Source organism: Calypte anna, chromosome 1 (genome assembly GCF_003957555.1).
Source record: "Calypte anna isolate BGI_N300 chromosome 1, bCalAnn1_v1.p, whole genome shotgun sequence".
NCBI lineage: Eukaryota > Metazoa > Chordata > Aves > Apodiformes > Trochilidae > Calypte > Calypte anna.
This window is the reverse complement of record NC_044244.1, coordinates 146,581,534-146,607,166: the sequence shown is the minus strand read 5'-3', so window position 1 is coordinate 146,607,166 and position 25,633 is coordinate 146,581,534. Positions and strand designations below refer to the sequence as shown.

At 38.4% G+C, this 25,633-nt stretch overlaps 2 protein-coding genes across 2 annotated transcripts in view; one reads left to right on the top strand and one right to left on the bottom strand.

Moving 5' to 3' along the window:
- Positions 1–25,633, top strand: part of UBAC2 (UBA domain containing 2) — a 90,717-nt gene that overhangs the window by 25,524 nt on the left and 39,560 nt on the right. The gene's annotated exons all lie outside the window — the stretch shown is intronic.
- LOC103527463 (G-protein coupled receptor 183) lies at positions 13,341–20,012 on the bottom strand. The gene is made up of 2 exons (XM_008492655.2): positions 19,906–20,012; positions 13,341–14,496 (listed from the first exon to the last, which is right to left on the bottom strand). Exons 1-2 carry the CDS (start codon positions 19,944–19,946, stop codon positions 13,341–13,343), a joined length of 1,197 nt encoding a protein of 398 aa, XP_008490877.1. The 5' UTR covers positions 19,947–20,012.

The window sequence follows — 25,633 nt, the reverse complement described above, 5'->3', positions numbered from 1 at the left end:
GTCTACACAGGAATGATCAACTCTGAGAAAATCAGCTTTGCTTTCTGTTATTACTGGCAGCTTTGTTTTTTTCCCCTCCTTCTCTTCCTCTTTCAGGAAGTAGCAACATCTTGTTTATTCCTCATGTTCAACCATAGTAAAGGAAGAGAGGGATGTGGAAGTCCCTTTGGAATTCAAAAGGAAATCCTGCATCTAATTGTAGACATCTGTGCCAAACAGTTTTCTACAAATTACAATTTTGGCTATTGTTTGCACATTGGCATACTGTCATGGATGTCCCATGTTATTTGACCTGAAGGAAAATAATCTTGAAGTAGTCATTACCTCCTAGAAACATCAGTTGTCTCACATCTGTAGAAGTTATGCTATGAGCATGGATTGCTCTAACATGTTTGTTTCCAGGATCTGGTATCGTTTCATACAAGGGACAAATTATCCTCCCCCATCATGGAATGAAAGATCCCCATTCCAATGATGGTTTACATATCTCTCTTCCTCTCCTCATAATTGTAGGGCAGCTAATGACTTGATTGGGGTTGGGGAAAAGGATAATTCTTCAAAACAGTTGGACATGTTTCTAGTATGAGGAGATACTGTGTCTGTCTTCTTTGAAATATAAATAGTTATGGTTGCTCTCTTAGGACAGAAAGAGAATAAACTGAGTTACCTCACAAAGGAGGCCTTGCAATGACTGATGCTTTAAAGAAGCATCAAGAGCTCTTCTTGATTCATCAAAGTAATGGACAGAAATTGACTCCATAAGTTCAGTGGTTTTCTGAGAGGGCATAGTTGTATGATTGAAACTTAAAAAAACAAATAGGCATGAGGCAGAAGTTTGTATAGTTAATAAGAAAACTAAGAAGGTTGCTTCACAAAATAAATATCAGAACATCTTTTTCAGAATTAAAGGACTTCACAGACTTTCTATATAAATAACAAGGTTTTTTTTGTATCAGTTGTTTAAAACTTCCTCTTTGCTTTTATTTTATGCTTACTGAATATTCTTCTTTTGTTTAGTCATCACTTTGCTTCACACACCTTTCTCCACAGTTGTAAAAAAGGGTTATATGGTGGTCTTAATGGGGAAGTGTTTTCTGCAAAGAAATCACTTCTCTGCTACAGCTCTTCTGTTTTGTTTCTGTTTTGTCATGAACAAGCTAAACAATTTCCTGCCAGCAACTTGGGCCTTAGCATACTTAAAAAGCTCTCTTCAGGAAAAGAAAAGATGAGCTACAGCTACAGTTCAAAAGGAGGTGTGAATAATGGCTTAACAAAAAACTCCAAAAAGAAGTGCATGGAAAATGCTTTCATTTTCAAGTATTGTAAAGTAAGCCAAACTGTGTGGAAAAGATGAATATTAAAACCTCTCTTTACTAGTCCTTACCTTTGAATACAAGTGTATGATGTCTGGTACAATGTACTAGTCATAAAGTGGTAAGTTACTAGAAGGGGTTTGGGTTTTTAATCTTTTTTATAACCAAGGGGTTGAACGTACTTTAAAAATAGTTCAGCAGAAAAATAATTAATAATATTTCCTGTTGGAGAGGTCTGATGGGTAGCCAATTACTAAATTATTCTACAGATTTGCATTCAAAATCTTGAACAGCGGATATGTGAGTCACATTTCAGTAGTTAGTTCCAACTTATTGTCTCTTCTATGAAAATAGGTCACAATAAATTAGGCAAAAATAGCTGACATGCTTTGCAGCATAGGTCATCATAAACTACCATTCTTTGCTCTGCCAAGCTTTATGCCAAATACAAATCCTCATAAAAGTTCATTGTTTAGTGCTTAAACCAGTGCAGTGAGGAGCTGAGATTGAGGACCTTCTGCAGCCCATCACATAATGTGGTTGTGCCCTTGTGTTGCTTAGGTGTGGATGGGATGTTTTAAGTGGTGTATGGGATCAGGACAGTGGGGAGAAGCAAGGTGCAGGACATGAGAACTCATAGCTTAGTGATGGATAGGAGGTCAGAAGGTGATAGGAAAGGCTGAAGCTCTAATTCACCTGTGGTACCCACCTCTCCATCTCCAGCACAGACAGTTGTCACACAGTCAAACTTGTCTGTGCAAGTGGTTTTGGGAGGTTGATGCTACCCTGTGCCTCTCTCTGCGTTTCCTCTACACCAGAAATGTGAAACTGGTGAAGTTACAGAAGCCGTAAGTTCAGGGAGAACTTGCATGCTTTCTGACAGAGTAAGAATGGCTATGAAACAAATCATGTTCAAAAGCAAATGAAATCATAACTCTTTGCAGTCAGGTATGTAACATACCAGGGTCCATGATCACTACCAATGATATATCTTTTCTCTAAGGCAAGAAGTTTAAAAATGAAAATGTACATATTAAATGCAGAGTTAAAAGCCAATCCCTGTTGCAAGTTGGACCATACCCAGTCAGTATAAGGTTCCACTTTAAGGTTATGTGTGTCTCAAAGGCCTCTTGAAGTAAGTCCCTATCTTAAATGAAGTTATCCACTCTTCTTGGTTCAGTAGAGTGTCTCACAAATGGCAGTTACCAGAATAAGGGACAAAATCCTTGTGTCTTGAGTTTTCCACTCTGTGAACCAGACATGGAACAGCTTCAGACTAGGTGGGCCAGATGATCAGCCTGGAAAAGAGGAGGCTTCGAGGAGACCTCATCACTCTCTACAACTCCCTGAAAGGAGGGGGTAGCCAGGTGGGGGTTGGTCTCTTCTCCCAGGCAACTCTCAGCAAGACAAGAGGGCATGGTCTCAAGTTGTGCCGGGGGAGGTTTAGGTTGGATATTAGAAAGAATTTCTTTATGGAGAGGGTGATCAGGCATTGGAATGGGCTGCCCAGGGAAGTAGTGGATTCTCCATCCCTGGAAATATTTAAAAAGAGACTGGATGTGGCACTCAGTGCCATGGTCTGGTAACTGCAGCGGCAGTGGATCAAGGGTTGGACTTGATGATCTCTGAGGTTCCTTCCAACCCAGTCGATTCTATGATTCTATGATCCTGTTGTCCATCAATCCTGTACTCATCCAGACAGTGATACCCTGACAGTACCATGGTGCATTACTCAGATATGAACAGTGACACGCCACCCTCCTGCTTTTTCTAGGGGATGTAAATCATTTGGTGGAACTTCTTTTACTTAGTGGAAAGTTAATGAGTGGGATTCTGCGTACTTAGGTCAGATGTGTCATGAGCAGGAAAACTGAGGTGATGTCTCAGAGTTGTTTTAAATATTTTCTTCTGTTCTGGAGCCAGTCAAACATGAGGCTGTCTTTTCTAGTTTTCTGATGATACAGAGACATAGGAGAGATCATAGATCAATTAGTTGTGATGGTGCCACTCCATCTGATAGGCATCTTTCATTCGAGACTGTCTTAGTTAATATTGTGGTAACACAAATTCTGCTTCTTTGCTTTTTGGCTTGGGGATAGCTTTTGGGATTGGTAAAGCACATCCACTAAACCCTGTTAAGAAATTTAAGAAATGGTCAAGAAGAAGCACTCTCTTGCAGTTCTTAAACGAACTGTTTTTCTCTGCAGTGTGAGACAAAGTAGCTTTCTGTGGTTTAAAATGTTGGGTTTTTTTGGGTTTTTTGGTTTTTTTTAAACCTGTGTGCTGTGTACATTAAAGAAAATAGTATTGGTTCTATAAAGGGATATTCAGCAGTAAACTATGTCCATTTTCCTGTGGAAGGCTTTTATTTCACTTGTCACCATGGGTTTTATCAAGGGCTTGATCAGAGAGTTGGTTTTGTTTGTTTTGCCTTCACTGAATCATCTTTTTACATAATGAGACATTAATTAGGTCCATATCTTTTAATCTTTTGATGAATATAGTGTTTTAGTAGCATTATGCTCTGCCAGAAGTGTGAAAGAAGATTCTAGTCCATGTTGCTGACGCAGTATAACAGCCTGTGCTTTCCATCTTTCCTTTTTAGAATTCACCTCAGAATTCATACCAGATTCCTGCATCACTTGGCTGAAAAACAGCCTGCTGTTGTTTCATCTAAACTGAGGCATCTTTGTATCTCCTGTGTGTCCAGCACACTTTCTTATATATTTATAAAGGTCTTTCAGGAGTGTTTCTTGCTTCACTCCTTCCACAGTTCAGCCAACAAAAGGAGCAGACAGTCAGGAATCCACCTTACTGTATTCTTAAGCTTAAGTCTTGGCCCATAAGGTCTTCAGTTTTACACTTCCAGAGTATGAATGAATAATCTCATCCCAAAAAACAATCTTGTGTAAAGTCTGTGCATCAGTGAACTCAGTTGAAGTAATTTCTGCTTAAGATAGAGATTGCAGATGAGGCAGTAGACTTTAACCTCTGAATTGCCATTCTCCACAGTTTATCATACTGTGATATACTGACATATTACATTTCTGTAATAAGAGATCAAAAGGTCTTTACTAGCCAAAAGCTATACCCTATACAAAGCTGTGCCATCTGAGATATCAGACTATAATAAAAAATGCATGCAACATACACAGTTGGGTAATGTTATTTAAGAGGATGAAATGTGATTGAATGTATCTGGAAACAAGGTAAACCTGGAACCTTTGAAGAGGTTTCCCTGAGATGAGCTGCCCCTTTCAAATACAGCATACTGTGTGGCATTTGTAATAGGAGGCTGGCATCACTCACACTTACTGTTTTTAATTGCTTTTATTGAGTTGAAAGTACCAGGCATGTAATGATTAGAGATCTGTGACTAAGTGTAATTATTCAAATTGGAAATGTGGTTTTATTTAAGAAGAGACAAACTGGTCTGCCCTGCAACAGGATAAATCTCTGCAGCCAGTACTCTGTAACCACTTTATGGAGGGAAACACTACATGTGTCTTTGCCAGCTTGTCTGAATGGTGCCAACAGTCTTAACCCTTTTCAAAGACAAATGAGTTATAATTGGATTTCTGTACTGGATAATTTTAAACAGCTATTAGATGCAACAATAATTGTTATGAAGAAACTCCACAATAGGCATATTAATATGAGACATTTCATCAATCTCAATGTTTTAGTATTTGTTTGTCAGAATCAGGGTAGCAGATTAAATTGGAACATGCTTTGATGTGGTCATTCCCATTATTCATATTAAGTGTGAGTAAACAGAAATGATAATGAAGTTTGGGTTGAGTTGGGGGGTGGAGGGGAAGGAACTACCAAGACTAATTTTGTACCAACATTGTGAACCCTTAAAAATGAAAAGAATAGGAAAGATAAATTGATTACTATCTTTTATAAGTCTACAAAAGTTTTAAAGATAAAAATAGACACTATTTTTGTCTGCAATAATATACTCTTGAAAATAAAATAAAATTTCAGTCAGAAATTGTTATTGCATAGAGCCAGTTTCTCTAGGATGGAAGTGGATATTAAGAGTGGAAAATGTTCATTTCAACAGTATTTTAATGGCTCTCTTGGTAATCTTCATTCCTGTTGCAAAATACTAAAGTTAAAACTGAAACCAAATGGAGAGAGAAAATTGTGATGCTGCCCACAGTATTTAATTTGTTTGGTGTTAACCACAGGCCAGCAGGTGTGTTTTGGGAAGCGCAGATAAGAGTACTCAAGTAATAAAATCTAAGATTTGAAATTAAAGAATATTTTTATTTCCTCGTATTCAAACAAATACAACACCAGTTTATTTCACTTCTAAGGTATTTGTGGTTTTATTGACACTAGTGTTTAAGCTTTTATGTGTGAAGCACAGAAATCACTACAAATGGTTAGGCATTTTTCCCAAGTTAATGCAGCTTTAATTGGCTGATACATTTTTGTGTTTGTTGCCATCAGAAACAGCCTTAAAAGGTGGGATTCTTTTCAAATTCATGTTTGAATTCTTTGCTTTCTTACAACCACTGCTTGATTATAGTTCTTCTCAGACAGAGCACTACTTGATTCTCTCACAGATATCAGGATAACTCACTGTTACGTTCTCTGTGACTAGTAATATGCTTGCATTTTTTTTTTTTTTGACAAAGCCTTATTATTAATTTGTCCACTTTCATTCTGCTCATAAAAATCATAGAATCATAGAATCATAAAATTGTCTGGGTTGGAAGGGACCTCAGAGATCATCGAGTCCAACCCTTGAACCACCGTTGCGGTTGCTAGATAGAATCATAGAATTGGCTGGGTTGGAAGGGACCTTAGGTTTTTTTTAACTTAGTCACTTTTTTAAAAAGTTATTATTTTAAGGGATACATTTTGGAGAAAAAGAATTATTACTTGTCTTCTGTCCTACTGTTGGTGTTTGGAAAAGATAAATAAAATACTAAGGGGACAGTTCTTTGTGGATCCCAATGAGAACAGTGCAAACACTTGCAAGGCAGATAAGTATTTATGGATAGCCCAGAAAAGCCTCTTAACAGGTTAGGACATCTTGCATGTGTTCCAGTGCTGAGAACCCCTAGCTGCTATGGCATTTAGCTTGAGCTTTGATCAGGGACAACACATGGAGCAGATTCTGTCCGTGGTAAGGTTCACCAGCTCTGAGATCACTGGTATTCCTCCAGGGTCTTGCTCACAATGCAGGATCATCAGTCACTGACAGAATCAAGCTGGGAGTAAGGACTTGACTTTTAAGACTCCCTTGGACAAGTTAATTAATAAAGTTGCGGTCCCCAAACTGTTGCATATAATAATTCACACAGATGAGACAATACACTCTCTAAACACTTTAGATTAAATGTGCATTGACTACACATTGAGTAATTATGTATTGACTGTGCATACATTGATTAATAATACTATTAATTAGATATTCCTTGATTAAGTAGAGGTCATACAGTATCCACAATACAGAAGGGTACACCTCTGTTAGTGGCTATGTGGGTCACTGTCTCTTCACAGAGTAGTCATCCACCAGTGGCTACTACAGTAGTTACACAGATCATTATTGATAAGTTACTTCTGCAATCACAAACATTTTTGTTCAAAGTTCTGTGGATTTTCTGCTATCTTAGGGATTGCTGTTCTGTGGATTGCTGTATCTATGGACTTCTGTGCTTCATTTCTTCCTGTCCAACTGGGGACAATAATCTGTCACTTTCACTTCTTGACAGAATTGCTGTAATTTTCCATACTTCAAAATTGTGATTAAGGTTCCATCAAGTTCTTAGCTCCTTAGTAGCAGCAGCTGCTAATAATCTGTCTGCTTTGTAGGCTAGTAAGTTGAGAATAATCAGTTTTCAGCATCTCTATATTTAAAGTAGGCTGCCTTGGGGTGCCTTCTGTTAACCACAACTTCCCTCGAAAGTTACATGTCACAGGAAGGATGAAACTGCTAAGTCTAGCTTATTAGAGGGAGGGACACAGCTCTCCTTGTGCATGGTATAACACAATGTATATTTTTCTGGAAGGAATAGGATAACCACAAATGTTACTGCCTTCAGAACAGGTGCAGAACTTGCTTTTTCAGTTTAGCCATTTGCACAACATCTGACACAACTGGGGAAAAGAAAAGAGGAAGAGAAGGCACTCCTATTTTTGCACTGAGAACAAATGAATGCAGTTTTCCAAAAGAAACCTAAGCCATGTCTTGACCTTTCCTATTTTCAGGAGGTTGCTAATGACAGCAATTTGATGGAGGCTTTGATAGAGTACAACCCTGGAAGTTCTTGAAGTTCAACATTTGCTAGTTTTACTGCAAGGCCATTGAGTTTCATGTCATGGCCGTGTTTAACTTAAAGTTTTGGCCAAACTTGCTAGTCATAGAAGGATGCAGATTGAAAGGAGCCCCTGGAGACCTTGTTGTCCAACCCTGGCAGTGCCTATTTAATCAAGGTTGTGTCCAGTCAACTTCTGAGGACCTCTAAGAGCAGCGATTTCACAGGCTTTCAGTGCAACCTTGCCCATTGTCTGACTGATTTCATAATGAAAAAATGCATTCCTGATGTTTAGTTGTTCCTTGCTGCAGGTTGTGCCTGTTAGTGGATGGTGCTGTCTTTTCTGTACCCCTCCCCATTAGGCAATGGAAGATAACAGCAGCACATTCCCTACCTCTTCCCCCTCCAGGCTGAATTTGTCTCTCAGCCTCTCCTCCTATGGAAGCCCCTTCATCGTTTTTGGTGGCCCTCTGCTGGACCAGTGTGTCAGTATCTTTCTTGTAATGGGAAGCCCAAAATGGGATACAGGACTCTAGGTGTGATCTCACAAGTACCGAATGGAGATTTGTACTTCTCCTGTACAGATCACTTCTGACATTGTTTTGAACACGGCCCCATACATGTTTAGCCATGAGGTCACACTACTGATTACTCTTTAATTTTTTGTCCATCAAGAGCCCAGACCATTTTTGCCAACCTGGATTCTAGCCAGGTGGTGCCCAGCCTGTGCTGTTGTGTGCAGCTATTCCATCCTGGATGCAGGACTTTCCATTTCACTTGCTGAACTTCAAGAGGTTTCTGTGAGACAGTTTTTCCAGGCTGTTGAGGTCCTGTGCTCTTCATTGTGTCTGCTCAAGGTTATCCAAATTTGGCAGTCACAGGGCAAGATTCTAGCTTTGATACTTACTTTTATGCTAATGGTAGGAAAGGTAAATCAGCGTGCTGTTTATTTCCCAGTGAACAGACATAGCCAGTTCTCTTCTGCCACCCAGCTTGAACACAGTTGGATCTCTCTTCTTTCTTTGCACTTGCCTTCCATCCTTCCTCTGGCATTTGGATGAAGTGGTGAACAGCTTTGATCTGACTGTTCATAGGAAAAGGGACCAAATTACCTGAAGGAAGGGGATTTGTTGCAGGTCTTTATAATAATGAGTAATGTGGACAGGTTAAACAGGGAGCTGTATTCACTCATTTCTATTACAAGAAGCTGGGGACTTCAAATGAAACTATCAAGTGTCACAAGCTAAATAAAATGGCTCCAGGTACCGTGGTTAGTTAGCCTGTGGAACTTCTTGCTGCAAGATGCTTTGGGCACAGACATTTTTATGTAAGTTCAGAAAGGATCCAGGCAGACTGATGGAAGAAAAATTGATTGAGGACTGTCACGTGCAAAGATGAGACATCTGCTTCAGGAAATCTAAAGTTGGGCACTGCAGGAAGCCAAGAGAGTATTCCAAAGGGGAAAAAAAATGAGGAAATACGTCTGAGCATTTACTAGGCAAACAGCAATTCTCCTGTTTTTTTTCGTCAGAAGGTTGCAGCTTGACTGAATTAATTCCATTCACATAGCCTTGGTTTGCAGGGTGCAACCAAACCAAGACTGTCTTAGGAAATATTTGAGTCAGATGAATATGGTGTTTTTCTATCAATTCTTGATAATCTGTTGACCTTGTCTGTATTGAGCCAGCACAGTGGGATGCTGCTGAGATAAAAACCTTAGTTTGTCTTGAGTTTTCTCCCTGCTCTGTACCACAGATGTGGAGATAGAAGAGACAGATTACATATGTGCTTGTCAGTTTCTCCAAAACTGGTTGTGTAAAACAAAGCTGCTTCTCCTCAGCTGCATTGTTTTTTTTTGTTGCAGGTTGTCCCTTTGTTTTCTGGGAGTCTATTAATTTCTTACTTACCTGAAAGCTTTTGAGTTTCAGAACAATGTTAGTCTTTAATGCAATATCTGTTGAAAAAACCCAAAACCTTCTATTTTTTTTCTTTATACTAATAAGCTTGCTGGTTTAAGAGGAGTAATGAACCACCTCAAAACATCGTGTTATTTGTGGTGTCATGCTTACCACTCCAGACAGTTGCTGAAAATTGCCAAGATGCTTACAGGTTCCTCATCTACATAGCATTTTGGGCCACAGCCAAAAGAGTCAGGTAGCAATGTGTTGGGGATGTTGGGCAATCCCTGTCCTCTTCTGTTGAGACTCTAAGCTACAGGAGATTGTGTTCTTCATCTCTACACTTTTAAGTTAGACTTCAGTACCTTCAAGCCCATGGTGGCTGAGGGAACCTGTCTGATCACATACATTAGTAGTCCTTAGTTTTGAATTCTCAGCAAAAGAAAAGGTGAAGGCATGAAATGTTCTTTCTCTGAAAAGGCTTGTCTTTTTGGGGATTTTTCTTTCACTTGGTTAAAGTTCAAGAGCAGGTGTCAATACAACTTTCTTTTCTGGACTTGGACAGAGACTGCAAAAATATGTACCATTTGACTCCTGCCATCATTTTTGTTTCTATGTGCTCAGTCACATTCCGTACCAGATAAGATTTGAGAGAGATGTCAGCATCTGACACATGGTCTGGTTTGTGTCCTCCTAACAGCCGCCTTAGCTCTGCACCCAGAAGTGTGGAATTTAACGTTTTTCTGTAGTTTTGTCATGATCACAGGTTTTAAGATCTTGACTGGACTTCATCCTCCAACTAGAAACCCAGTTTGTGTCAAGAACTTCAGTCAAATCCTCATACTGAACAGGCAATTTGAGTATCCTGCTAGTTGTCAATGTTTTTATTTATTTGTGAAAAAAGTGGGTGAGCTTCAAAACTGTATGACCATTTCCCAGCCTTACGTGTAGAAGGGGGCATTTCCCAGAATGTATCAAAAGTGTTTGCCAAAGCAAAAGCTCATTTTCTTTTGTAAAGCTCATACAGTTTCAGCCATGTGCTGCAGGGCATGGCTTGCTCATGTCTTTTAGGACAGACACATCTGGGATGGAGAGGAAAAGAGATACCAGGTATAGCTTGACCCCTTTGATTCATGTCTGCTGGCATGCAGGAGGAGAAGGACCTGAGGTGTCCCACTACAGTGACTGCTACCATAAAAATACTCCAACACATAGTACTGGTGGAAATAGTACCAGCAGGATAAATGTGTAATGGCATCTTGAAGAAAACCAGTTGTTTGAGTGCAAGTAAATTTTCAATACTATTGCTCTCCCTTGTAACCTTCTTTCTGGTCATTGTCACCAGCCCCACAGCACAGCTGGTAAAAGAAACAGGACAGATTCCCTCTAAATGAGTTCAGCACAGTGTCCCAGGCCAACTGGAACCACCACCTCTGCTTTCAGCAGTTTCAGATAAGTGTCCCAAAAGGAGGCTCCTCGTTGATGGGAGCGTGGACAAGCGGACAGTGGGTGCTGATGGGTGGTGGGTGAGCTGCCACAGCCGTCAGTTGTCACTGCCTGTCTGTGCCTTTAGGACTCCTGTCTGCAAGCTGAGCTTGTCCTACCTTTTAAAGGTTTTTATTTTATTGGTTTCTTCAGCATTTGAGAAATATTAAAATAAGAAGAAAAAAAATAGCTTTTCTCAAACCGGTATCTAACCGGACAGAAACTATGGCTTATTAGCACAAAAGTGGCATTTTGATGAAAAGTTATCTGTTTGAGAACATTAATGTGATTTAAAAACAAAGTCTAAAATTGAAAACAACAGAATCTCTGACATGAGAAAACAGGGATAGAGAAAGATTTTCAGTACAGATCTTCACTTCATTTTCACTTAAAAGAGAATGTGTATCTGCATAATCTGGTGCTGTAATGTATGTTTTATGTAAATTTTATAGACAAATATAAAAAGACTTCTTGCCTCGAGGGTTTTATAGCCAGTTAAATGAAACATATCAAAAGAAAAAAACAGACATTAGTACAATAAAATGAGCTTTTACTGTTGCGATAGTAATATATATGTTTTATTTCTACATCTAGGTATTCATGAGTGGTCTGTCTGTGGTTTAATCAGAATGTCATTTGCTTACTCCAACAGAAACAATTAAATAATATTTTTAAATAGTTTATTTAAAAAGCTGACAAGAACAGAGCATACAAAATTAAGTAGAACTTCTGTTAAAAATTATTTTTCTTACTCCATTTTCCTGTAGCTGCATAGTGTCTTTTTTAATTAGAAATTCAATTCTGACAATCTTAAGGGTCGTTAAATATAGGGTCTTCTGCATTCTCTTTCTTATAGGAAAGTAATGGTTAATTTCATGTTTCTGTACTGCTGTTCAGATATCACCCTTCCATGTTTGCAGGTAGACAGAGGTAAGCATGTGAAAAAGGAAGAAACTGCAAAGATGACAAATGTAACTGTGTTTGTCTGACTCCAGTACAACCTCAGTACCAGAACTCTGCAGCTGCAATAAATAACATTTATTCTGACATCTGGCATAGCTTTTACCAGTAATTATCAGGCACTCTTTAATTTTCCATTTCCATCACAGCCTCGTGGTACAATTACCAAGTTGTGCTGGCAGGTGAAGGCATATTCGTAAGATAGAAGACAAAAGAAAAGACAGAGGAGCCAGGAATAAAGTAGGGAAGGAAACTGACACAAACAAGGGCACGACAGCAGGAACTCAGGGCTTGCATCCTGGATACTCAACTGGTATTGAGCTGATTCCAGCAGGATGTGTTTAAGTCATTTGGTCTGGTTTTTGGCCCCATTTCCATGTGCCCAAAGGGATCCCAAATATGCTGGATGAAGGCACAATGTGAAAGCTTGTTCTTTCACAGCTGATCCTGCTGTTCTCATTTATTGATCTCTCTCATCAACAGTTTTTAAAAATAGGTGGGCATCTTACAGCATCAGAATTAACCCATTGAATAACTTTTTGGCGACTTCAACTGTGAACATTTATTCCTTTTTCTGAAACATCTGTATTGTGTCCATGTGTAACTTAAGAAGTTCTGAAGAGCCCTGTATCAGTGCTCTTTTAACTGTAATGGTACAGTTTTCATATTACAGTCTCCTGCTTCAGTGTATCATTTATGTTTATAAATAATATATGTACAACTATAGTAAAGACTCTTTACAGTACAGACTAGAAAGAAAAGTTCTCCTTTAGGAAAAGGAGTAAAGAGATAATACACCTTGCAAAGATGAGTAATTTACTATATGGGAGGGTTCCATGTTGATCAAAACCAAACAGTTCATTAACTTTCCATCTACTGCATTTCCATCCCATAATGTTATCTGTGTGAATTGTCCAGTAAGACATTTGAGTTCCAAACAATATAAAATACAGTTTTACCTTCAAAAGACTGTAGACTGCTCTCCATTTTATCTCAAAGTCTGATTCCTCTGCTTGTATGTCCTGACTTACTAAACAAACCATTGCTAAACTCAGCTAAAGGTCTCAGAATTTTCAGATGTTCTCATTGTGGTCAGTCTGAGTTGTAAGCTTTTTTTGTTGTTGTTTAATACTTTCTCAGACACCCAGTTGAACTGTGAATCAAATCTTTGCTTGAGTTAAAAACATCCAGACATATGTACATGTGGAGTGGAATTTGAACATTCACAATGGTGCGTATTTCCTGGAAAAAGTCATGAGAACAGTCAAAATGATACAGCTAGGAAATGGTAATGATTTTTCCTGCTGTCCTGTGACAATTCTTTTTCAGTCTGACCACAGTCCTTGGTTTCCTGATATCCTGAGAAACATAACTTTAAATAGCTGCTCTACAGGGAGCACTGAGACTTTTTACTGTGGACCCTGGATTTTTAAGCTCAGTTCACTGCCGTGTACTACAGACAATTTTTCAGGTAGCTTTCCATTGGAATGTTTTGCAAGTACTGTCATTTGTGTTTCCCCCACATCACGGGAGCTTTCTTCGTGATGTGACCTGACAGCACTCGAAATAGATACGCTCACTTGTCGTCTCAGTATTTTCATTACAGTTCTCTTGTATCCTTTGCATGCAAAGAAATAGATGAAAGGATCTAGGCAGCAGTTAAAATTCATCAGAAATACGGTATAATGGAGCGACTTCTGGAAGATTTTTGTTTCAGTGCACGAGGGCTCGCTCTGAAGCTTCTTAATCATGTGTTGTATGATTGCAACGTGGTAAGGGGTAAAGCAGATGATGAACACTATGATGACAAAAACTATTGTATTGATGGCTTTTTTGTTTATCCCTGATTTTTCAGTCAGTGGATTTTCCTTGGCTGTTTGAAAAAGTTTACAGCTAATTTGAGAGTAACAGTATAGTATAATCCCCAAGGGAATAAGGTACCCGATGAAACAGGCAGCAAGAAGTATAAGTGGTAGATGTGCTATTTTTTCAAAGTTTGGATACTCCATACACGTAGTCCTCTCTTTTTCTTCCTGTGACATGGGTTGTATAAGTAATGGGAAAGTCTGACTAAATACAAGAAACCAGATAAAGACACAAATGCCCTTGGCGTATTTAATTCTTCTGATCTTGTACCGGAAAGGGTGGACAACAGCGAAAAACCTGTCAATGCTCAGACATGTCATGAAGTTCACCCCTGCATAGGTGTTGATATAGAACAAGAGGGCAGTTATTCGACATAATGCTTCTCCAAAGGGCCAGTCAAACCCCAGGGCATAGTAGGCTATCCTTGTTGGCAGGGCAATGCAGAACAGGAGATCAGAGAAGACAAGATTTGTTGAGTAGAGGGTGGTGGAGTTGATCTTCTTTCTGTGTTTGAAAATGACAGTGAGGGCAATGGCATTTCCAAGCACCCCGAGAATTAAGATGGAGCTGTAGAAGACAGACAGGAGGATCCGTGCTGTGTCTTTGTGCTCATACAAGTCACAGGTGGAGCTGTTTGTCTGTGAAGCTGTGGAAGTGTCCATCTCTGTAACCACTGCTGTTGCAGGAAGCTCAGTAGACCTAACATGAAAAAACAAACAAACAAAAACAAACAAAAGGGGACATTTTGTAATAAATGTAGATAAACATCTTCTGGGTAACAGAAGAATTCTACCCTCTGTTGCAAAAAGCAAGACTGTCAAAAACTGAAATGAAACTTAGTTATGGTGAAATACTTCAAGCCTCCCTCCAAAAACAAACAAAAATGTTGCCTCTTTTTGTCTTCTCTGTTTTGATCCCAGTTCCTTCTGTCCCTAAAAAAATTGGATGAGGCAAAAAAAATAAACTAGGGATGTCATATATTTGGAAAGTGAAATTCATAGGTGGTCAGGAGGTGGTAACTGTTAAAAGCAATCTGAGAAGGAAAAGGAGTCTGAAAACACTACAGGATTAAGGATTATGTGAAGTCCCCAGGGGCCAGACAAGCAGACAAAAACTTTTAAATGTGTTTCAGGTAACTTTCAGGGAGTCTTTGTTTCTAGCAATTCATGGTGTGATGGTTTAACGTGTTGAGAGAAAACAAGTTTTTTTTTTCATATTGTCATTCTAATAGTCCGGCTTGTTTAACACTAGTTTTAAGAATTGGCTTTTGGAAGCTGGTTCAGATATTGTTGCATACAAAAATTCTTAATACTATAACTAAAGTCACTTGTTAGTGGAGCTGCAAAAGATAGATAAGCCAGCTAAAACATTTTACATATTGTCAGTTTAGTAGATTATAGAAAGCGTTTGACCTGCACTGTCAGGAGTAGCTTGGAAGAGCAGCAAAGTGGCTGTGATTTGGGGGACTATAAATCTAATGATTCATCAGAGTTTCAGGATGAAGCACTCCCCATCCTTCTAATAGGCCTTCCACTGCACAGTACTTCTTACGTGTGTTGTTACTTGGCAGTTGCATAGTGTAAGTATAAATGTCAGAAAGGATGGAGGATCCAATGTTACTCCTTGAGCAACTGTTCTGTAAAATGATGCCTCCTGGAGGCACCGTTTATGGATTAAAACAGCAGTCAAAACAAGATAGCTTCTGCTAGAATGCAGAATATTATCTGGAGATAAAAGTTGTTGTAACCTGATTTTTAAATCTGTCTGGTACCTTTAATTAAAATCTCTGGGTCTTCTGAGGATCTTCATTTACACACACAATATGTACAAACAACTGTAGCCTGTTGTACCTTAAAAAAGGCTTTCTTGAAAATACCTCTCAGTTTTAAGGGGTTTAAGCTCATATTTTAGAAAGTATTCATTATCCTTCTGTTAACCTGTGAAAGCATTAAAAGGTTAGTATATTTTTTCATGTTTTAAAGGAGATTGTCCAGCTTATTTCAGGTTTTTCAAAATTAATGTACCTTTTGTACATATACATGTATTATAGCCAGTCCAGTGAGACTAATGGCTAGGTTAGCAGGGGTGTGTGAGATTCTCTGTAAACCTACAGATAGGAGATGATGTGGATTAAAACACCTAAATTAGTTGTATCACATACGTTTAAGGAAGAAATTTAGCATCCAGATAGTATATTAAATTTATATTTGCTGTGTTGCACAGGCAGTTAGGAAAGCCAGGTGAGTGATTTCTGACTGATAGATACACAGTGTTCTGATTCTTAGATACCTGTGGAGCACGTACCTGGTGTCAGGAGGTGGGAATACTGCAGTCAGGTTTGAAAGTCAAATCTCAAATGGGAGCTTTGTGTTTAGGTAAGGGAATTAAACTGGTAAATAGCAACTCCAGCTGTAGTGCAGATTTAAGAATTCTGTACTCTAATATTAGTTAATTCCACATAATTGTATGTATTCCACATACCTTGGTGTTAGAGTGTTTAATGATCGAGTAATACACTAGTTAATACTCTTAGGATAGTTCTGGTATACTTTCCTCCTGTTTTGTCTTTTTTCTTATAGAAGCATGTGGGTTGGCTCTTGTTTTACCTAAGTACAACAGACTGCTTTTTTTAGAAAACAATATGGGTCTTTGTATGCACCTGGATAAGAGTCATTGAATTTTCGGGGTTTTTTTTGTTCTCTTATTTAAATGCTTCCAGTTACTTTTTTACCCCCCCACCATGACATCTATTTTCTACTCATCTCTTCCCTGAAATCTAGGTAAAGCAATTTCTTAAACATATGTAAGGAAGAATAACCTTAAGATTTATGAAAAACAATCGTATTGCAGTGACGAGCTATAGCATTTTAACTGCATAATTTTAATTTTCACTGTAAAATTGTAGTAATTTTGATTCATAAATAATATTCAGACTTGTCATGTGTATTCCTTGGTCTTTCTAGAAATGTTTGTAAAATAAAAAATATCTATTATACAAACATGCTGAACTGTTTAGGAAAGATTCTATGATATCTGTGATTATTTTTTTGTGATTTTTTTTTTTTTTTAAACAAGAATAGAATTCCATAAAGGCATGTTACCTAATTTTGTACTATGAAGTTGGATCTCTAATGTAATATATTTAATCTAGAACTTACTGCTCAAAATAGGATGTTCACCTTCATGTAGAGCCATGACTATATTGAGGAGTCCCAGCTGAGACAGAGTTTGTGTCTTCCCATGGCACTGGCAGGGATATACGTGGGGGGCAGGTCCATGGCTGGGCAAACTGGCAGCAACCACGTGAGAAGAAAGCTGTAGGAGTACAGCTCATGGGCCTCCCAGGGCTGTGTGCATGAACACTAAGCTTGGGTCTTTGACAGAGGATGTCAGCCTTGGATGGTGAAGGGTTCTTCTTGGTGCTCTGTTACCTCCTGCTTTTGCTGAAGGAGCACCATCTGTCTTCTCAGCAGAACAGGGCACAAGTAAAAGGCTTTAACTCTTTATTGCAATATAATGTGTGATTTGTCTGTCTCTCTGCGTAATTTTCCTTCTTTGGAGTTTAAGAAGGAAACTAAATTATTGGAAAGGCATGGCAGATCATTAGAAACATCTCTCCTGACTCTATACATAGTATGGTTCAGTCACTTTGAGATGAACAGTATCTCTTTAACAAACAGGATTGGGGAACCGTGTTGTTTATGAATGCATAAAGATTATAAATTATTTAAAAGAAATGATCAAGAAAGAGATCCTGCAATGCCTGACCTGACGATTTACTGAGCTCCGTTCCCTATAGGTGTAAGCTGTGTAAGTCTTAGAGAGTTTAAGAACAGTAGAAGATGGGAAATACACAGTGCTTTGGTTATGTAGGTTTAATTTCTTAATATCTAATTTCTTAATATCTAAAATAGTTTTTGACTTACCAGTCATATTTACTGTTTGAATTTCTAATATACCAGATGAGTGATCTTCATTGTGGAGTGTTTTCTCTGTTTGAACAAAAGACTTGATTCACCGTAGTTAGGTAGGTTAAAAAGTGTGTGTGCTAAGTTGCATGGTAGAATGCTTTATTAATATATAAAGAACATATATCTCAGGTCCATATATCTAAGTGTATCTAGTGGCAGCTTGAGAGCTACAAGAGTTTTAATGAAAGCAGGTGTGTCCTAAAGCTTCTTTTTTCTTTTTAATACTTCAACACTCATACACTTTGAGTGCTTTATGTTAATTTGCCTTTTTCAAAAGCTGTTGAATTCTGTGTCCTAAATGACATTGAGCAGGCCTAATGACCTGGAGACTGAATCTTTAGGTCACAACCCACAGTTAATTTTTGGTGAGATAAATTTCCAGGTTAGTGCTTTTTTGTTCTTCCTTGGTATAGACTCAGATTTGTTGCAGTACTAACGCCAGATTTGCAAACCACACATCAGAGAATGCCAAGTATGCATTTAATGAATGAAGTTGTCTTATTGATGGCTATAAAAAATTATAACATTCTTTAAGTGCTTAAAAGAATTTTCTGATGCACACAGTGTGCAATCTTTATGGTTCTGGTTTTATCTATTACAATGATTTTGTATGACAGTTAAATTTGGCTCTCAAAAGTAACAGAAGCTATGGTAAGTGAAATAGAAGTTGAATTGTAATGCTGCACAACTAGTTAAAGAAAAAGTGGAAGTAATTTGACGTGTATATGCTTCGCTCTTATCTATTGGATCTCTCCTTCCAAATGTGAGCTGGCATATGAAAAGTGTGAGAAGTACATAGCATAAGTCATCTCTGATGTTAATGTGAAGAGTTGTGCTGATGTTGAGATGATTGACCTCCTTTAAGTATACTAAGTGTAAAAATACAGCAAATAAAATAAAAACCTTAGCCACTGACAATTACATTTCTGCAAGCAGAAAGAAAAAAGGGTCAAATAACAATTTGAATTTTAGTACTAGAAAGCATGCACAGCTTTAATATACAGGTTTTTTTTCTGGGTGATGCAGAATCTGTGCAGGTACAGTCATTGATTTTAGGAATTACAACTTCAGAACCCCAGCTTAAACTAACTGTTCATTACATATATGCATATTCCTCAGTCTTCCAAACAGAAAGGGATGAGAGTAGAACTCCTTAAAAACTTGCCAGGTAAGTTTCTTTAGGAAACTTGTCTCTTTAGGAGAAGCCATGAGAATGTTAGAGAGACCTCTTGTATGCTGTGCCTAAAGGCATGCACACTGTTTTTCAAGGTAAATGATAGTTGAATTTACAGTCTGTTGAACAGCCTGCCTTGTTTTGCCAGTATAATAGGAAAAATTGATCCTTTTTGTTTAGGAATATGTATAGAAATTGAATTACTTGTTATATTTCTTTAGCTTTGTGGCATGAAAATCATTAATAAGGAAGAGCATGTTTGGTGGTTGTTATTCAGAAGAATAATTCCTTCTAAAAACTTTGAAAGAAATTCATGTGAGAAGGTAAAAGAGGAATTAGCTCATATGACTCTGAATTCTTACAAAAAATGTGTTGCAGTATTTAGATGAGAGAAGAGTAACTCAGGAGTTCTTGAGCTGATAATAAAGGCTGTTCAATAGACAAGGATTGCACGTGATAGAGCAGGCTATGCATTCACAACCTTAGTACATATTTGTTTTAAGTTTCCTTCCTATTAAAGGATTCTGTGAGGTTCAGTGAATGACCTAGCAACTGCAGTCCTTCCCTTACTACTTGTAGAGCAGATATTTTTGTAATGGTGTAGTTTAAATCACTGTTGCTAATAAAGCTGTCTATACTAATGCAGTATCAAATGTTTCCTTTTGGCTGTCAAAAGGCTGTATTTTTTTAAAAAAAGGACTTGAAATAACTTGTTGATGCTGTGGGCCAACAGATCGTTGAAGTAAAAAATAATTTGCAGCATATTAATACTTGAACACAAAATATCACTTGATTTCTTCCATGAACCTTGTCTCTCCCATCTAAAGATCATTTATCCTTCCTACCATGAGAAAATACTCATTATAATGCAAAAAAACAAACAAACAAACAAACTTTTTTAAATAGTTTGCTGCTGCTCAGAGGAAAAAGACTTTTAAAAAGTTAATGCATTTCTGTACTTACATGTCTGTAGCTTTGTGGATCCTCTGAGCAGTTGAGGGCATTAGCAGGGTGGCTTGACTGTGAAAGTTCAGCCTTGCACATTGTTTTCAAGAGTGATTACGTGAGTCTCTTTTGTGGGAGGGGTAGGTTTTTTTCAAGTGCTTAAAAAAAAAACCCCGCTTGTTTGTATGCTGGTTCTGATTTGCTGCCTAGTGTTTTATGGGATGTGAAAGCATCTATTTTTAATCCTTTTACAATTAGTATTTTCAAAGAGAGTCGTTAGAAACAGCCCTTCCACCTCCATCCTGAAGTTACGCATCGCTGACGTTCACAGAAGGGACTTTACCCAGAGGTTTACTTGCTTCATTGTTGGCCAGCTAAAATCCCTGAGTGAAAAGCTTTGTTTATATGCCTTTTGCATTTAAAAATATATTAAATTTGTAACAAAGAGCTGTGAAATCAGTACACACTTTAAAACTGCCTCTCACTGATCAGATCTGGCACAGCACAAAACCTCAGAATTGAGGCATACTGAGATGCTGTGTAAAAACAGACCTCTCAACAGCCCGTGTACATTCCCAGTACTGTACTAGTATCATAATGATAAGGCTTAACAGAAATGCCCTTTGAAAATATGTGAGGGAGTTGAAGAACTCTGCTGGTTTGAGATACAAATGAGGATGTGTGTCTTTGTAAGTTGTTTATTGCATTTTGAACAAAGAGGATAGTAATAATCATAATACCAGTCATCATAATTAATGCACATGTAAGGTAAATAAGAAGTAAGTAAAAAGTAATAAGTAAGTAAAAAAGTAATAAGTAAGTAAAAAGTAAGAAGCTTTTAAAACACAAATCTGATTCCTCTAAAATCATATTGATAAGAATGGGTGACTGGGAAATAGGAAAGGAATGATATGTCAAATTGTGAGGTACCCCCTTTTTACCTGGAACAGCCTTGTTTCTCGGTAAGGAACATTTCTGATCTAAGAATTAAATTGTATGTTTGTTAAGAGGGTTTTGGAGATCAGAGATAGATGGAAAATCCCATCATTTGCTGCTCGGGGAGCTGCTTAAGGGTTACTTGGGATTTTCCCCAAAACTCCTACTGATTCTTCATGACTGCAAAGGACTGTTTCTCTTTAAAGTGACCTCATTTAGTGGTCTGATTTTAGAGAACCTGCAAGTCATCATGGTGATGCTGTTTTTGGTGAGTCCAACCCATACAGAAGGTAGAATGCTCTTTTGGGGATACGTTAGGGCTGTGTTCACAGCACAAGATTTTGCTGATGTTGCATGTTGGATGTGTGCATCTATCATGTCCATCTCATCAGAATGCCTAAAGTAAATACAGATCTAGAGAAAAGTTAAACTTTACTAAATATACCTTGTCTTATAGGAAATGTTTTTACTAAAGCAGAACGAAGAGCCTTGTGAGCCACATTTGTGCCTACCTGGAGTGTTTAGTTGGCACTGTACACTGATTTTTTAGTGCTGAACTCAGTGCAGACATAGCTTTATTGCCCAGATGCCAGAGGGCTGAAAGGGTCAATCTGAGGCTTTTCAGCTCCTGAGTTTCTATGGGGTATTTATCTTCTGACATCAGATTCAGAAAGTCTTTGAGCGAATTTACTTGTCTTACTCTAGATTTTTCCCTTTTTGTTTTTTTTTAATTTTTAAATTCAGCTTCATCACAAAGTAGAAGCTCTTTAAATGAAGTCGTGAAATTGCACAGGGAACTTGCTTCATATGTACACAAAGTAATACTGCAATGTGGTTCCCTGTCTAACAGCAAAAATATGTAGAAACGGGAAATTTTGAGATACACGTGCTCAAAGGCTGACTTTAGTACCACAGGTTTGTATTAAAGGAAGTGTTTATTTCAAAATAGCGTTTCCATTGTAAAATAATGTGCTTCCTGCTCCAGTCTGATAAAATGCTGCTTTTCTTTGGCTAAGATACATTATTAGATTGTAGCCTTTGAGTGACACGGGCATGTGTTGGCTACTAAGCCAGCCTGGCATGATGTGATACTACCTGCTTAAGATGAATGATGCAGGCTGCATTCTTTCACTCACTATTTATCCTTCTAAATACTTTTTTTTTGGTTTTTGGTTTTTTTCTGTTCTTAGATATTCTTGTTGTTTCTCCAATATCTGTTTGACTGTCCCAAGTTTTGAACATTTATACCAAGAAACCAGTATGTTTGGTTTTACTATCTGTGTACAAAAGCTTATTGTTTTGCTTTTGGCATGCAGGAAAGTAACATCTAAATTAATATTCTAATTTTTTACTTTCAGAGATGATGACATCAAAGCAGTACAGTTAATATTTTGACCAGTATGTTATGTTGCTTTTGATTATTTTCTGTCTGCTTACTTAGTCCCTATTTGTCACAGTTTAACACCAGTCTGGCAATTAACTGAATGAGAGATGCCCTCTATTGATCCTCCTCACCTCTCTGATAGAGAAAAGGGAGAACATAAGCGAGAGAGACTCACAGGTTGGAAATTAAACTACACAGCTTTAATGAGGCAGTAATGATAAAAAGAAAAAAAATAATTAAATATCTACAAATACAACAGAAAAACGATACCACATTCCTCCTCCCTTTCCCCGTAACTCTCACGTCACCACTGAGGCTGCAGGGCAGCCCTGGGAAAGTCCAGGCTGGACTCCTGGAGTCAGCAGCAGTCGGGAGCTGTAGGCAGGAACACACAGATATGGGCTGGCACGGATCAGGACCACGGGCAGACAAATGGGTGAAATCCTTCCAGGATACTGAAATGAACAGGAACAGGAGAAGAAGGGAGAAGAGAAAGGCAAAAGGTGAAGGCGAGAGGGCGGTTTGATCGTCGTGATCCCTCAAATTTATACCAAGTATGACACATATGGGATAGAATACTCTGGTCCATTTTGGTCATTTCTCTTGTCTACTTCTCCCTAAAGGAGGGTTGCAGGTGTGACCCCTTTACTCCCTTTCTCTTTCTGGAGCATAAGCTGTTCCTTAGAGCTGAGCAGTGTCCTTGGCTCTGCACACCAGTCTCCAGCAGTAACTATAAACATCGAGTGTTATCAGTCCTAGAAACAGACACTGACATAGAAACTTGCTGTTAATTTCAACAAGTACAGCTACTTATGAGAGACCTAGCTGGGAGAAAAATGACAAGACAGAAATTTCACTCTATCCTGACACAAACGAGGACTCTATTCTATTTGGGCAGTTTACAAATGGTACTGAATTTAGTTTTACAACTCTCTGTCTGGAGACTTACTATACGAGATAAGAACTGACTTCTGAATTACAAAGGATGTTTATGGATCAGCCAGAAAATTAACTCAGCCAGCCTGTATATTAACTAAAAAACTGCCTTTTCTTCCAAAATAAACTTTTTTTTTTTTTTTTTTTTTGGGGGGGGGGGGAGACAGTTCAGGTGTCTAGAACTAACCTATATATTAATCCTGTGTTTTTTTTGTGGACAGACATGATTTCTCAAGTGACTTGAGTTAGAGGAACAGTAAATGATGACTCATCAGTGAGTCAGGGTAACTTTGCAGAGACCAAATAACATGTGTTAGGTCAATCTAGATGAAGAAGAAACTAAGCAACTTGAGATACTAGATATTTCAATGCAGATACCAGAAACTTCAATTTCAGTACCTCCTTAACAAAGTACTGTGCTATCTATATGCTTCCAATGTTCCCTCCTGTCTCCATATGCTTTCTGCCTACCTCGTCTCTGTGCCAGACTTAGCCAAATATAGGACTCATTGGAAGTCTGTCTTTTAGAAAGGTTCTGTGTCCTCTCTCTTGCTGAACTCTAGCTCTGGTTAGGTTAATATGATCAGTCATGAAAGCAAAGCTGCCCGGTAAGCTGTCACCATCAGTCCCTTGCTGCAGACATCTGATACAGAGCAGAAACTGTCAGGGTGTAAAGCACAGGTAATTAGCACTGTAACACCTAGTTGACAGTAATAACTTACCAGTTAAGCATAAATAGTTGTCCCTATGATACTCTACTCAATTGTGGCACAGGATTGGGCTAGTCATGCCTATACAGACTCATCTGTTTCATCTGTATCCCCATAGTTTGGCCTTCACAGCAACACCAGTGTCATGGTTTAACCCCAGCCAGCAATCAAGCACCATTGAGCTGCTTGCTTATTTCCTTCTTGGTGAGATGGGACAGAGATTCAGAGCAGTGAAAGTGAGTAAACCTGTGGGTTGAGATAAAGACAGTTCAGTAGGTAAAGCAAAATCTGCACAGGCAAGCAAAGCAAAACAAGGAATTCACTCATTTCTTCCCATCGACAGGCAGGTGTTCAGTCATCTCCAGGAAAGCTGAGCTCCATCATGTGTTAACAGTGATGTGGGAAGGCAAACACCATCACTCTGAACACTTCCTCCTTCTTTACCCAGGTTTATACACTGAGCACATCGTCATATGGTCAGGGATATCCCTTTGGCTGTCCCAGCTCTGTCCCCTCCCAGCTCTTTGTGCACCCTAGACTGCCCTGTGGTGGGGTGAGAAGCAGGAAAGGCCTCAACACTGTACCAGCACTGCTCAGCAAAACTCAAAGCATCTCTGCATTATCAGTGCTGTTTTCCACACAAATCCAAACCACAGCCCCATACCAGCTACGATGGAGAAAACTAACTCTGTCCCAGCCAAAATCAGCACAGGCAGCATGCTAATTAATTATATATTAAGTAAAGGACAGGGGGCCCAGGTGTTAGCAACCAGGGCATTTTTTGCCTGTCGTGGTCCTCTCAAACCAGGACAGGCCTTGATTAAAAATAAAACCATAAATGAATAATAATGCTGAATAATTCTTTAGTGGTCTGCAATAATTGGTTGCCTGAGGGCAGTATATTGTGGATGCCTAACTGAAGAACTTTTGCATTGTGTATTGCTCTGCATTTGTAGAATGGAAATATTGAGGTGCCATAAGCCAGCTTTGCACAACAAAGGTGGAAGGGAGACAGGATTAACAGATTTTCTAAGAAAAAAGCTAAAGAATAATGTTCACATATGTTAGCATCTTATTAATTATAAATAAATTAAAACTGAAATTGGAAGAAATATTCTAGCCAGCAGCAGATTATCCACCAATGGGAAGAGAGGAAGAGGAACCCGAACATGGTTTACAATGAATCTGAACAGTTTACAGAATAAATCATTGGTTAGTCTTCAGAATAAAAACTAAAGCTTTTTTTAGGAGAGGTAGGTGTCTGCATGAGGGGATTGTAAAGTGTTGGGTTGGTTGATGGCTTGGTGTCCTATATTAATAACCCTAAAGTAGCGGTGATTCTGCTGAGATATCCATAGACAGGAAAAACTTTTATTTTCCCTTCAAGATGACTTCAAATTTTGTCTTGGTTGTTTTTTGTTGTTTTTCTTTCCCCCTGCTTTCTTCCTGCATTCCTGTGAAATATTGGCAATTATACACATAATGGGCCCTTCTGCTTTTGTAGATGTTGGGGTGTCCTTCTCTTGTGTAGCAGAAGAGTTGGGTATCAACATGGTGACCCAGTCATGTTTCAAGGAATTACCTCAATTTAAGGAATCTTACTGAGAATGTTGAACATCTTCAGAATAAATGCACCTTAAATGTAATTGACAGTCTCTGGACAGTCTCTAGGAATGCAGAGCACTGAAGTAACTTGGTAAATTGAATTACAGGCACACTGTTTACTCGCTCTATGTTATCTGCAGCTGCTTTTATAAATGATATTTTTAGTCTCCAAAGA